Here is a 15,675-nt window from a genome sequence, read left to right on the forward strand (position 1 = left end):
GCCGATGAGATCTCTTCTCCTTCCTCATGTCCATTATCATCTCCTTCGTCTTGTCTGTGTTGAGGCTGAGATTATTGTCCTTGCACCATGACATCAGACCGGCCACCTCCCTCCTGTAGGTTGCTTTGTCCCCGCCAGTGATGCGACCTATCACTGCAGTGTTGTCTACGAACTTTAGGATAATGTTGTCTTTGTGGGAGGTGACACAGTCGTGGGTGAACAGGGTGTAGAGAATGGGACTGAGGACACATCCCTGTGGGGCGCCGATGATTGTGATAATGTTGGCTGAGGTCCTGTTGCCAATCCTGACAGTCTGGGGCCTGCCAGACAGAAAGTCCAGGAGAAGGAGAAACTCCACATCTGAATCAAATTTGAGTCCTTTAGCTGTTTTTAACACTCCCTATCCCAAAAAGCCAAACCGATGTTAACCCAGGTTTTTGCTCTTTCTCTGTGCAAACAAATGTAGCTTCTACTGACAGCTACTGTTTCCGACTTTTAGCTGCCAAGAGCGCCTCCTTAGCTTTGCTGTTTAAAATAACAACTTATTCAGAAATGCTTAGAACCTTCGCTAGGTGGAAAGCGAGGCTAATTTACAGACAGTGCTGTGGCAACAGGATTGAGAAGCTGAAATAACAACAGATGCGCTGTAGGCAGCAGGCTGTCATGGAGGGTTGTGGGATAGCTCACAGACACCACATCCTGTCCCATTTTCACTTGATTTATCGGACAGTGTATAAAATCTTAGTTTAATGCACCTTTAACCTTCTAAAACCTGCTGTGTATATATTTTCTGTCTGTGTGCTTAGGCGGACTGTTTTCTAAAACGGAAATGTCTGAAGTACTAACAGAGATTTTGAAAGTGGATCCGTCCTTTGACAGAGATTCTTTCCTTAAGCAGTGTGAACGAGATATCATCCCCAATATATTGGAGGTATGTTGGAATGCAAAAAGAGCTGATTCCAGCTTCTGTTAAGACTCAAGATATAGGCTCAGTTATTTTTGTGCAACACTGAATTTCAGTGGATGTGACTCGGATTTTGCGACACTGTTGCAAGTGAGAGCATACTGTACCTCTAACACATTTATCTTAAGTATAAATCTAAAGCAGGTTGACTACAGTGCTGCATGTGATTTTGTCATGGCTTATCCTTAAATAAGTATTCTGTAAGTGTTGTCATTTTTAATCGTAATCCTGTGTTTGTCTCCATGAAGGCGATGGTCAGAGGGGAGCTGGATGTACTAAAGGACTGGTGTTATGAAGCGGTATGACCTTTCTTACATGCTCATTCTGTGTTTGAAATACTGAAAAACAGATGCTGTGTGCTTCTGTTAATATTGACGTGTACAGACAGCAGTTAGATTGCTGACATAGCAAGGTGGTACCTTGATTTTGCCTTCAGGTGTGCAGTTCTTAATGAAATGTTTAGTCATACTGTTACCTTCTTTTTCTCTTGGGTGTAGACATACAGCCAGCTGGCACACCCAATTCAGCAAGCCAAGGCCATGGGACTTCAGTTCCACTCCAAGATCCTGGATGTTGACAACATTGATGTAAGTTCCTTCAGAACACACAAGATTTAAAATGAAGCTTTGGGTATTGGCACTCCCAAGTAGTAGTTCACTAGGGTATGTGGGTGAGCATTAAAATGTTTTGGTTCATGGCCTGAAATTAGCTTTTAATTTTAACAAGCCAAATTAATTGACAACCCAAACATCAAGTTGAGCAGATTTAGAATTATAAAATTAAGTGCAATGCATATGCTTTTGTCTTCCTACGTTAGGATAAGACCAACACTAAGAGTCACCTTGTTAGGAGCCTTTAGTTCATAGGTTTGATTTGGAGAGGTTACTGTTAGTGTATACGGTGGTCTGAAGGGATAATGTTTTCAATTATGAAAAATCACTGAGCCTCTACAGCTAAGGTAGGCAAACGTCACTGCTCTTTGTTCATTTTTGGCTTGTGCAATTCTCGATCGTAACGTCTATATATTTAAACATCTCTTGGTCCATGATGCACTTCTTTAATATTTGCATTATATCTAAAAATGCCATTTGTTGGTTCAGTACAGTGTATTTTTATCTGTTCCAGTTGGCGATGGGGAAGATGATGGACCAAGGTCCGGTATTGATTATCACCTTCCAGGCCCAGTTAGTCATGGTGGTTCAAAACACCAAAGGAGAGGTGGTGGAGGGAGACCCTGTAAGTAACAAACACTCGGTCTCGGATTTGGTTGAATCTGTCATGTGACCAAAGTGTATTTTCTGTGTTATGTTATTCATTGTAGCTTGTGAATTGTCTTAGATAATCAGTGTAATTCTAATTAACTTTGACATTAAGATTGTTAATATTAAACATGGCTGTAGCTGGCACAAAATGTGTTATAAATGGGCTACCAGAGAATATTAATAAGACAATGGAGTCATTTTTTACTATATAATTATATAAATGACTCTGGGCCCCAACAAAAGTTTTATGGGCTGTAAATCCGCCATGTTTCCACTCTGGGCACCTCAGGTGCACCTGGTAAAGAGGTCGAAGTATCCACTCAGTCCACACAGTTGGCATTTTGCCAAAGGAGTAAAGGTGGATATACTGTTCTTCTGAAATTGCCAGTTGAAACCTAATGTCTGGGCCTTAAACAGCAGAATCCACCCTTATGGACTTACACCCAGCTTTCTTGTTTGATCGCATACTTTTAAATTTCTTGGTTTTAGATACACATAGGACATCTGGGTAACAGCTGGGCATCCAAAGTACTCTGAGTAGCTGCTGAACTCATTCTCACTAGTACATTGTCTGTAAATGATCTCAGTTGGGGAAAAAAAATCACATTTAAAATATGTATCTGTTCTCATTGTTTTACATTAGTTAAGAAGAAGTGAACAGATAAGAATAAGTGCTCCCATCTGTTTTACTTCCTCCAGGATAAAGTGCTGAGAATGATGTATGTGTGGGCTCTGTGTCGGGACCAGGAGGAGCTCAATCCATATGCTGCCTGGAGACTACTTGACATCTCTGCCTCTAGCACTGAACAGATCCTCTAAGACTCTTTGATATGCACAAGACATACTCACCCAGGGAGAGAACACACTGTACCTGAACAGGTGCTGGTCCTGGATGGGATGAAACAGGGGAAGGAAGGCATGTGAAGATGGGGGACAGACAAGTGGCGCAGGGGCTCTCTTCACAACAGAAACATTATGGAGAAGTGCTGCTAAACACTTGGTGCTTCACTGTCTCATTTTCACTACACTGGCTTTATGTTCAGTCACTGCAGTCCTGACGGGGTTCTTTGAATGCTTAACACCATTCCTCAGATTTACACTAGGGGGCGGTAAATTACCAAGAACTGTTATCCACTGTACTTTGTCCAGGACCTGCATGATGCCTTTTTATTGAATCAGTATGATGCCTTGTAGCTGATGTTGGCATTTAAGGGATAACTGAAGTTAACTTAAATTTAGCTCTTTTACTATAAATATAAAAAAGCGATGACGTGGACATCAGGAGAGTATTCGTGTACACAAGCCCTTCATCTTCAGGTTGTTTTTCGTTTCTTATCAGTCCCTTCATACTCTGTCTTCATCTCTGAGGCAAGGTGTTATCTTGGTGGTGGTGTGGCCAAACAGAGCTCTCCTCAATCCTTGTTTGTCAGATGATTGTCCGATGTAATTGTTAATCTGTGCAAAAGTTTATATTTATTATGAAAAATAAAGATAGCCCCTGTTTTTCACGCTAGCAAACATTATTGAAAATAATTTTTTTATCAGAAGAATTTAACTACTTTGTATATGGCAAAGCTTGCCTTCAGGTCTTGAAGATATGTAGTCTTTCTAGGGCAGTTGCTAGTTTTCTTTTTTTAATATGTTAAATCCTCCGGTGGGATTTGAGTGATTGCTGTGCTATTTAGTTTGGGGTGAATCCAGCCTTAAAATCTGTGTTTATGAAGCTCAAAATGTTTCAGTGTTTGGTGAAATTGTCATAAATGTACAAGTTCAATTATATTAGGATGCAGAGGAGCATGCAGCATAAACTTTGACAGGCAGTAGGGAGGCTGCATGTTGTGTGTGTGTGTGTGTGTGTGTGTGTGTGTGGATGAAGACCAGCAGCTCCACTGTTCCAGCACTGTCCTAGATAATGGATCCTCTCTGTTGCTGAGCTGTGCTGAGGTTGCAGACCCCCAAAGTGGTGCTCATTGCTCAGGATGCAACCCCTCAACTCACACACATACACACACACTCACACTACCCTTGAAATGGGTATTCAGTGCAGCCACCCAGGAGAATTCACAGCCTGGAACTGTGGTCAGCTGGATTGTGTTACCTACTGAGTAAGACAAGTTCTGACTCACATGCTTGTGAATTTGCATCAGTCTTTTACACTGATTTCATTTGATTTATTTGCATTCTTCCAAAACCATGTGATAATGAAGTAGTCTTTTCATTTGTGCGCTGGCACACCAAAAGACTGAGTCACTTTTGGTTCCTGTCATTGTTACAGTATGATATTCTGTTACTGCAGTTTCCACCAGCGTCTGTTATAAAAGGTGTTTCTTATTGGTGCTTTCAAACTTAAATCACACAGATTTGTTTTCAAAAATTCAAAAATGTAATACATGCCATTTATCCTGGACACTGGAATGAATGAAATCCTGCTTATATATATATATATATACAGCATATATACATAGAGAGAGACAAGCTGCCAACACAGATGAAGAAAAAATGGGGAAAAAAGCAAGTATTAAAATGCGATTCTAACGGCAGCAACTAAGAATTTATAAAACATATTTAAGCATGTGAATAATGTTAATGGAAATTCATTTAGAGACCAAAGGGAAAAAAAAAACAGTATTGACCTGCAAAAGCTTTCATAGTGGATAATGTTTTATTTCATGGTGGTTATTTACTAATCTTTAAATACTAAATCTTTATATAACGAAAGTTAATTTCAGCTGCTATAATTCCAGCACATTGCAAGTGTTTCTCACCTGTCAGCCATCCTTGTTTTTAAGCGTCTGACCCATTTCCTTTCTTCCCTGTGATCTGTCTGATGCCCTATTAACTATGCTGTCCTTGAGCTCACCTGGTATCCAGTCTCCTTAAGGATACTTTAACCAGCATTGTCTTTTTCTGGAGTCCTCCTTCCATCTAATTATCTTTTACTTTTGAGGGAAACTGCACAGGTTAACTGCATCATTTTCATGTATTGGATTACAGTATGTTGAATATAAGCAACAATATGATGGTAGGCAACAATACCCCTATGAGCAGCAAAGGAAAAACTATTTTATGCATCAGATATTTTCCAGTGGGCTTAATGCAGCATGACATTGTTCTTACTTGATCTGAAGTTGAGTGCTGGCTGCTACAGCTTTCTGATGTGCCCTATGGAAAAAGATCAGATGAAGGTTACCAAAGTCTGTGCGTATGTGTAAACATGTATGGGTGCTCGCGCTGACCCAGATTCCCCAAGTAGGTGGCCACACTAGAAACAGTACAAATTCACATTCAGGTGGTCAGACCACAGTGTGTGTAAAGGTCTGCAGGGTGTTCCTGTAAGAGAGGGATTATACAGGATGTTGGTGGGTGTCCAGTAGAAACTGAGTCTGTTCATCTTTCTGCCTGTTGGTCCCTAAGGTACAACGTCACAGTGCCCACACAACCTGCTAACCACCATAAGAGTGCAGTGCAGATGTATTTCTGTCCAGGTTTGTCACAGTTTTCTTCCCTTCTCACTAGATGCTGCTGCCTTCTGGAGTCCACACCTGTTCTGTTATAGAAAAATACTTTGTGAATTGTGAAATGATTTTCTTCAGATGCAAATAAATCTCAGAAAGATGATGGCCTACAGTATGTAGCGATGACCATGATGTCGGCATAACTTTTTTGATTTTTCTCAAGCACAATATGGCAGATAGTTGGCTGAGGGCAGTTCAGTAATACTATAGATCTTTGAGGCTTCTGTTGGGAATTATTGCCTCACATTAGAATAAAAATTTTCTTTTAAATATTATCCTCTTCATCTTTTCATGAGGCTTTCCTTGTTATTGCAACTCTAACAGTGTTTGATATCTAATATTAAGAAGCTTTAGGTCTTCCTATGAAAGTCAGCAGTCAATATATCTTTATCTTATTTTCATATATCGCTGTAGTCCCACAGGATCAGACAGTGATATCAAACAGAGAAGGGGAGCCAACTGTGGACGTGTTATGAAACAGCTCCTTTGCCTTTGATAAAAGTGAGAGGAAAGGAGATAGAGAAACGTAGTCAGTGAGAAAGAGAGAATGAGAGACACATAAAGGGAGATGAGGTGGAAGGACAGGCAGACAGACAGTACATGTTTAGCATTGTAAATGAGTGGCAATGTAGGCAGCAAATTTATTGGCAGGTCATGAGTGCCTGTTCAGCTGTGCCACCACGCACACCCAGAGACCAGCAGGACATGGCAGACGTGCTAGAATTCCCAGAACCAACATTACAACAGAAACATGGGACGGTGGCTTGCGGTGTGTATTAATTCATGTCACCAAATGCATAAATATACACATATAGCATGACTGTTTGTCGGTGTGAGGGACACTACCGCAAAACAATTGCTGCTTACTAAGAGCACATTTCCTGGCCACCTGAATCTTTTTCTTTTGAAAATTGTTATGCTTTTCTATCATTTTCAATCTATGTCAGTTCTATTATTACCTTCCTTCCCCTTCTCCTCAACCTCAGTTTTTTTTTTTTTTAAATCTAATCCTCTGTCCCCCCAAGACACTATCAGCAAGCCAGCCATAATTGCAGGGAGCAGATTCTTTATGAGGTGATTCTGCTGAGAGGAGGGAAAACAATATAAGCAAATGCTGTTTCTATTGATCAGCCAGTGTCTCTGTTCTCCCTCCAGACGGCTGTGTTTACTGTTCCTATTCAGTGGTCTTATATGTCTTAAGATTTAGTGGACCTGGCTGCCCATATTAGCTTCTGCAGGAAGAATTTCAGTAGACGAACACAAGGAAGTGCTGCTGTAAATACGGACTGCTCTCTCCTAAGTAAACACACACAACTTCATAAGTTGTCTAGAGAAGTGTCAAGCATAACCTTAATCTTCTGACCCACACCACAGAGGGCAGTCTGAAGAAATTTATTATTCTCCTCCAGACCTGGAGAATGAGCCACCTGTGTATTCTCCACCTCTTATAACAGTGGGGCTACTGTATATTATAGGATTCAGATTAAGTGTGAGGTGATGAAGGACAAGTGGAGAAGAGAAGAGGAATGTTCGAGTTCAACATAATAAAATGACTCATGGGAATTGCTGTGAGTATACTATGATACGTATACACAGGTGACAAATTAAATGAAGTGTGAAGTGTCTTAGCAAGGTGCTGGGCCGCTACGTGCCACCAGAACAGCTTCAGTGCAACTTGGCATCGACTCTACATAACTCTGAGGGAGGGATGAACATCATCCTTCCAAAAGATATTCCCTCATTTGATATTTTGATGGTGGTGGTGGAGAGCACTGTCTAAAATGTTGGTCCAAAATCTCTCATAGGTTTTCAATTGAGACCTGATGACTGCAAAAGTCACAGCATATGATTCAAATCACTTTCATGCTCATCAAACCATTCAGTGCCCCCTCATACTTTATTTATGGGGCCAATGTCATTCTGGAAGAGCCCACTCATTTATTCAGGGTTTTCCATTAATTTGTCACCTGTCTCTATGTGTTTTCCTTCATGCCCCAGATGCTGTGACAGATCACCTCACCTGCAGTGACAGCGGATCTATAGGAGAAAATTAGAATTCAACTGAGGCCAAAGGACAGCTGGAATGGTCTACAGGCACTGTCCTGCTATTCTACTTAACCTCACTGCTCTTCACAGCCTATCAATAACAGCCTATAATGATGATGGAGGCTGGGTAAGATTAACTTTCCACACTGTTACCAAGTCTTATCAGTCATGGAGGCCAGCAGTCTGGGGAAACGAATGTTCACTTGCTAAAGGTTTGCATTAGCACAAGGGAAATTACACACTACTGACCATTAAAACAAAGGATCTTCTGGGAAATCAGCGGTAATCCAGGACAAAGAGCCCTAAGCCACAGGAGCTAAGGGAGCAGTTACAGGTAGGGTCCATGTATTTCTCTTTTTCTTTACTCTTACTGTGGTTGTGTGTGCGCTGCTGCACACTTTGGTTGGTTTACTCTTCTGTCTTTGTCAGGAAGACAGGTAGATGAGGTTGTGAATAAAGAGTTCCATCCTCTCATCAATAGTTATCAAGGTCAGGGTCACAGAGACAAGACAGGTAAGGTGATTTATTACTGGAGGCAGAAGGTGGAGCACTAAAGAAGGAAAATGAGGAAAGGTGAGGGCATGCAACACAGAGGCATGCAGACTGATACACCTGCACATGATGGTGCACTGGGAAATATAGCAGCTAAAATGCTAAGGTTCAGGGCTGTTGTGCACATACAGTTTGTTGTTCCTCTGGATTTGGGACTTGGATGGCGTGTGATAAGAAACAGCCCAGCTCTGCTAATTATCCCAGTGGACTGTTCTGTTTTCATGTGGCTTTCTTTATTGCATAAGTGTTTGTAATTTACTATAATCACTCATTTGATTGATTAAAGATTTATAATTAGCCTGCAGAACCTTGCAACATAACTCACGTTAATATACTGTAACTTGAATGTTCCTCAGCTCGTAGTTTTTTCTTGTATTTCCCTTCCACATTACCCAAGCGTCAGGCTGACATAGTTAATCCCCTGCACTGTTCTCATGAGAATCCTCCACAGACTAATCATGCTTCAAAGAATAATTGCAGCCATTTAAAAGCAATGCGTGAATGGTACTCGATAATATGACTTCATTTTCCCCACAGACCCTTCACGCCCTACTGTACTTTTTGCCAATGGCAAGGACGGTTTGGGGTCTTACAACTGCTTGTAAATGTTCATACAACTAGAAAATTGAGCTGTGTCACATCTATATGAAGGCCCCTGTTTTTCTGGGGTTTTCAGGCAACAGAACTTAGATTGAAAAGTTAAATAAAAAAATAATCATATTAGGTTTTATGTAACCATTGGCAGCTTTTGTTGAAGTTGTTGAGACTGTAATTAGGCACAGCTAAATGCTAACACAGGAGGCTAACATGCTCACAATGACAGTGTTACGGTGCAGATATTAGTAGGTATAATGTTTAGTGTAGTTGTTAGCATGGTGACAGTTGCCAATTAGCATTAAAGACTGAGGCTGATAGGAATATTATACAGTATGTATTGGTAGGTATTATTAATAAACCAAAATATTAGACATATTAACGCTAGATGAAAAGTCAGAATCCATCCAGTAGTTGTCAGAGATACTTAATTCAAACCCTCAAATATGAACCTCATTGTAGAACTGTACTAGTAAAAAAGTCAGGGGAGCAGCAACGTCAGTGGGATTCAAGCTCTGTGGACCATGAATCTCTGTGCCAAATGTCATCGAATCCATATAATACAGCAAAAACAAACAGATGTTGAGCTATACATGTTTTATTTCTTTCATCTACTTCCAGATTTCAGTTTTATTTCTTCCTCATTTTCCTTCCCCATCTTGTACACACACACACACTCTCTCTATCACACTTGCCACATAATCACCTGCATCACTGTTTTCTCCACTCTGTGCATCCACTCACCCACCCATCTAGCTTTACAGAAGGCCAATGACTAAAGGGATGTTTACTAAGGAGCAGGGTCTGCCTGGAGTGACAGATTGTACTAGACGTGTCTGGTGGAATAAATAGAGGCATTAGCAGCTCTAAACCTGGCCCGTGCTACTGTTGAGGCTTCCTGGCCTGAAACATGCAGCATGGCAGTATCCTGGGCCTCCCCATTGTGATGAATGGCTTATATTCCTCTGTAAAGCTTATTAAAGTCAGATCACATGATGGGTAGCAGGCAGAAGACACCAGGAATGGAGGAGAGGAAGGTAGAAGAGGGGAGTGTTAAGGAAGGGGTGAGATTGCTTTTGATAAAATATGTAAAGGGAGGAAATTAAATCCTAGACAAAAATATCAAAAGTGCAACCCCCACCCCCTGCCCCTCTATCTTGCATGTCTTGTCACTGATGAAGAGAGCAGAGAAAATTCAAATTTTTTAATAAGTCCCCTTTAGACACAATGTGTGGTCTTTGTGTGTCTCTTAGCCTTAGCAGAAAGGTTCTCACTTCACACAATTCAAGCAAACTCATAAAAACTTTATTCAAATTTTGCCCATGACCCATAACTCTCTGAATGACTACCTCTCATTCACAGCTTTCCTCAGGTAACCATGCACCTTTTGCCCCTTGATGGAGTGAAATCATTTTAAATCTGTTCAAACTACAGTCAACACACAGTACAGTTCAGTGTTTACATTGTAGCTTGTATCTGTTTTTCAAATTCCTTCAGCACCACTGATGATAGAGCAATGCCCACTTCACTCTGGAGCCAATGTGGAGTATGAAGCACTCATGTAAGCTTTTGCAAAGTTTCCGCTCCATCCCTCCTTCCTGATTTTTTTCCCCAAATCCTGCAATGCTCGAACAGAGGCCTAGGCCTATGCACAGCATGTTGTGAGTCAAGGCAGAGTGAAACGGCTGTCCTATCAGCAACTCCAAATCTTACAACACTTGCTACAACATAGGCTTGTTTATTTAGTCTCTCATCATCCTGTGGTTGCCTGGCAACTGACAGAGGAGCAACCAAGTCACTGCACCTGGCCAAGAAATAGTGTGGCACTAATCCATAAACCACAAACTGTTGTTTTTACTTCTCTGTTTATTGTATGGGTTAAACAAACAAGCTTTAACATGTTAACATGTGAGCATTTGAGGTGCTGACAGAAAGATTTTCTCACTGTTGGACAAAGCAAGATTAGCCATTTCAGTAGTATCAATCTTCTAATCTAAAGCCTGGCAAGAAAGTGAACAGGCATACTTCCTAAAATATTTACTGCTACTATTTAGCTATCCAGGTGCCCAGGCTAAGTTCTTCTTCTTCTAGTAAATCACTGAAAGACGTCATATTGGAATTAAAGAACACTGGATGCCAGTCAGATGTCTTCAACAGTAAGTAAGAGCTGTCCTCACCCTGTGTCAATGGTAGCGTTCCCTTGTGACATAAATCACTACAGGTACAGATGAGTCACAGGCCACACACAGAGGAAGACACTTGAAAAGTGGCACTGCAAAACAGTGCGAAATGAAAATAAAATGAGGCAAAATTTATTTAAAAACAAGATTATTATTGATGTAAATGATATAGCAAGTAGATTAATTAATTTAGCAAATCCATAATTACCTTAGGACCAACATCCATTAATCATTTTTTGTCATTATTTATGTTCCCTACTTCAACATTATTTCGTTTCCATTTTCATTAGTCAGCTGTTGCCACAAGCTCACTCCTTCAACTAAAGCTTTTTCACTGTGCAGTTGTGATGTCAGTGTGATGACTGGAGAAGTTCACGCAACTTGGATGGGTAGCAGTACTGGTGATGATGGGATGCTGGAGGAGACCTGCTGGCGTAATTCCCTGGACAGATGGTCTCTCTTTTGCTGGGGAATTATGCACTCCTCTCAGTGTCAGTGGCCATTTAGGATCTAACATCATTGTGGCAGAAGATTTCAACAACCCAGTGAGTTAAACCTGATCTCCTCATTGGTATAGTGTAACATTATGTGCCATTTTACCTTCACTATCTCAAGCTGTCTGGCCTCTCCTATTTATTCACAGGTGGAGAGATGGTACTGACTTAATCTCACCATAAAAAAGTACATTATGTGTTGAAAAGAGTCATATGCATGTTTTGTGTAATATCCTGGACCAGAGTGTCTTAGAATACAAATAACAAATTTGAAAGTGATGCATTGCAACAGTGTGACTGATTGCCTTTCTGGCATGGCTTATCCCTCATTTGTTATTAATATATTCATTATTTGTTTCATTAATTTATAGAAATGATGAATCTCTTTAAATGTAGCCAAAATTTAATCCTCCTGCGATGCTAATCGTGCACAGAAAATTTTAAATGGTGCATCATCAGTCAACTGGCCCCATCAGACTCTGTTATCTGAACCAAGTGTCCTCTCATTTTAATTTAATTCGGCCCCCCTCCTTCTCTCTTCTTCCTTCTCTCGTTCTCTGAGAAGGAAAATTACACCATGAGCATCGGTAAAAAATCATTTTGGCAGCCTGCTCTTACAAACTCCTCCCATCGCTGTCTACTTCTTCACAGTGATCAGACCTACTTAATTTCCAAAGCTGATATCAAACAGTTATCAATCATTTTGCTTCAAGTTTCAGAGTAGGAGGCTCAGAATCACTTTAAACCATTAAAATCTATTTCACTGGGAACTTGTTTTCTCACTGTACACAAAGATTGTTTACTGCTATTCAGTGGCTATGCATAATTAATGCTCTTATGAATAACTAAGAGCAACCATGCATTCCGCACTCTCCCTTGGGACAGAAAATAAATCCACAGAATGCTTTTACCAAGGTCAGGGGTTGAGCTAATGTCTCATTAATATCTAATTTTTCCACAGTGCCATCATGGCTGAATGGGGAGTAAATGGACAGGCTCAAGGCATGGATCTACATTTGTAATGCTGAAAAACAGTGGAGGAAATGGACATCAATGGGCAGCATGTGCACGCACACATACAGTACACACAGAAAGATTACATCATAGCAATGATGTGTAGCTGTGCAACATCTTCTTCTATAATTGTACAATATAACTGCCATGTATACAATTGAGTTGCTTAGTTATTCTGATTATAGTCCTGTAGTGGACTATATACACACAAAAAATGCTAAGACCTTGGAGCTAACTGGCCAGACACTTTAGAGTAATTAAATAAAAATAGAGCATTAAATAGACCATGATGAGTGGATCAACAAAACTGCTTGGAAACCGATAGATGGAGGTGAGTGTGTGTTTGTGTGTGTGAGAGAGAGAGAGCGCTTGCACAGTGCTGGCACTTGGACAGTGCAGGGTGAAATTGTGAAACTGTGTGATGAATGTCACCCACTGGGTGATGTCACCCCATACCCAGGACTGAGGGGGAACAATTAAACCCTTTTCACAAGTCGCCTCCCCTGCAACCTGAACAAAATCACCGGGGAATCGTAGCCTCTGCTCTCTGCAACCCCGACAACAGAGGACACACAAAGACACGCACATTCAAACTGCCACTGTTTTTAACTTGTCCTTGTAGCTGTAAACATCAGACATTTACAGATATCAGAGAACCAATCCAGAACAGAAAATAAATTGATTTGAAAAAAGCCTCTCTGATTTTATCATGTAAAAGTGGTTTTAAAACTCTATATGTACATGTAGATACCAACACAATCAGACTAATCCTTTGCTTGTTTAGAGGATGTGTCCATGTGTCTGAGAAAACACGCTGACTCAGCTCAGTGTTTCCGTCAGTAAAGTGTCTTTACTGAACTTAATTCAAATTTGTGCATTTTGTTGATGTTCTCATTCAGCAACTCATGATGTATGACCATGAAATGGCTAAATATCTTGCTCAAGATGAAACTGGTTACAGGGTAGTCTCTAGACGCTCAGGCTAGTTCCCCTGTACTGTTCCAAACCCCTACATTAATGAACACACAAACACCACAAGGGAAGTGACATACAGTAACTCTGAAGGTCACTGGCTACACAATTACTCCTGAGATTCTAATGACTTTCAGACACTTTGTTCACCTTTCACTTAGAAAACAGAGGCCACTGGAGTTTTTTTTTTGCATATTATTGTCATAATCATGTGCTGGTGTTCAGCACGGGAGGGATTACTGCCACGAGGGGGACAGCAGGCTTCAGGGAGGTGGAAACATTGTCATACTTAGCATGAAAACCCTCCTAAAAATAATTAATCAGCCCAGTAGTTTGATCCCTGTCAAAATGTGCTTATATATTCTTAATTTTCATTTAGTAGCCGGGTGTTTGACCAACCGCAGGAGGCGAGGAGATGGAAAACTGGGCCAAGCTGCGTAGGTGGGGTCACTCCTGGGCTGGTCGGTGGTGATGGTGGCTACTGAAGGTAGAAACAGAGAGATGAAGGCAATTGTGGAACAGATAGGCGACTGAGCATTGACCTGCCTGGGAGGGGAGAGTGGAGCCACGGTCCGGAGGAACAGTCCATGGGGGGAACACAAAACAGTAGCTGGCTAGGGGATAAATACATACAAAAAACGAAAGAGCACGGAGAAAAAATGGCCTAGAGACTAGAACGAACTGGCAAGTGACTGAGGAGTGAAACCGGGTAATATAGTGAGCAACCTAATCAAGTGCAGCTGGTGATAAGGGAGTGAGGAACAGGTGAACGTGATTAGTGTTAATGGGCAAGAGACAGTAGGAAAGGTGAGGGAGGCCAGAGCGGCCGAGCAAACCTGACAATGCCCAATGTAATAAAGAAGCAAAACACATGACCTAGTTCGGGAAGCCCAACTGGGGTCAGCTGCTATCCGTCCTACACATACCCAACCTACCCCTTTAATCATGCTAGAGTCATCAGTGCTCATTTAGAGCTACAGACATCTCCTTGGTCATAGCAGTGAGGACAGAACTTAGATGCCACTCATTAATGCTGTACATAGTTTTAATTTGTATAATAATCCATTCCACATGAATTGGCTGACTAAAGCTTCAAACTGATTCTAAACCACTACACAGAACCAGACCATGGAACGTTCTGAGACCATCTGAGAAATTACAGCTTCCACCAAAGAGACAAAAAGTGTTTATTTGCTTAATCAAATATCAGAGCATGTCGGGGAAAAGTAAATGGCATTTGGTCAGTGTTGTGCTGGCTCAAAAGGTTAATGAGGTGTGTGTCTGCAGGAGCAGAGGAGACAGCGCTGTCCTAAATGAAAGAGAGCGTGTTGCGTGCCTGTGGGGCCACTATAATGACACTCCTCACATCTCATTATCAGGCTTATTGATTGGTCGTGGCCAACTGCCCCTTGACCTACACACACAAACACACAGACACAAAACCAGAAAATAAGACATTTTCAGTTGCATACAGGAGGATTACACATGCACAGACCAATTTATACACTTGCCCTCTTCAGGTTAACAAGGCAGGAGATTGTAGTCAACATGTCAGATATGGGCTTCATTAACAGCCTCCCACACACACTCGTACAGTACACACACACACACACACACACTCGCACAGTACACACACACACACACACACACACACACTCGTACAGTACACGCACCTGGGAAAGTGACAGACTCTACATCTGTACTTGCACACAGTCGCTCCACAGGGAATGAACACACACACTTAGACAAATACATGAACATTTTCAACCTCTAATGTGAAGCTGCCATTTTGTTCCAAGAGAAAATTGCTTTAATTAAAATCAGCACTGCAATAATAGATGTACATCCAGCTGGGTTGTCAAAGGTTTGAACACTTTGCTGTGTCAGCCCACGCTCATTATCAGGAGAAGAACCAGTGGGGAATATGTGGTGTAGTTTTTACATTTGAATTTGAGACTTTAGAGAGTTGTTTTATTGTATCATCCATTGATGTTCAAAGTTAGAAGTGTGAGTTTACTTGCTGCTGGAGTTTTGATGGACCCATATCGGCTGTGCTGCGTGTACCCAATATGAAATGAAACA

General features: G+C 41.2%; 1 protein-coding gene across 4 annotated transcripts in view; it reads left to right on the forward strand.

Annotated features, from left to right (window-relative positions):
- The window catches only part of timm44 (translocase of inner mitochondrial membrane 44 homolog (yeast)), an 8,543-nt gene extending 3,932 nt beyond the window's left edge, over positions 1-4,611 (forward strand). For 2 of the 4 annotated variants that reach the window (XM_020612928.1, XM_020612930.1), the window contains exons 9-13: positions 807-931; positions 1,213-1,263; positions 1,462-1,551; positions 2,090-2,200; positions 2,926-4,608. In XM_020612928.1, coding sequence (XP_020468584.1) covers positions 807-931; positions 1,213-1,263; positions 1,462-1,551; positions 2,090-2,200; positions 2,926-3,045 — 497 coding nt within the window. In that variant the 3' untranslated portion in view covers positions 3,046-4,608. Of the gene's footprint in view, positions 1-806; positions 932-1,212; positions 1,264-1,461; positions 1,552-2,089; positions 2,201-2,925 lie in introns of all 4 variants that reach the window. The other 2 variants (XM_020612929.1, XM_020612927.1) reach the window with 2 other exon arrangements.
- Positions 4,612-15,675: the final 11,064 nt, after the last annotated feature.

Source organism: Monopterus albus, unplaced genomic scaffold, assembly GCF_001952655.1.
Source record: "Monopterus albus unplaced genomic scaffold, M_albus_1.0 scaffold129.1, whole genome shotgun sequence".
Classification (NCBI taxonomy): domain Eukaryota; kingdom Metazoa; phylum Chordata; class Actinopteri; order Synbranchiformes; family Synbranchidae; genus Monopterus; species Monopterus albus.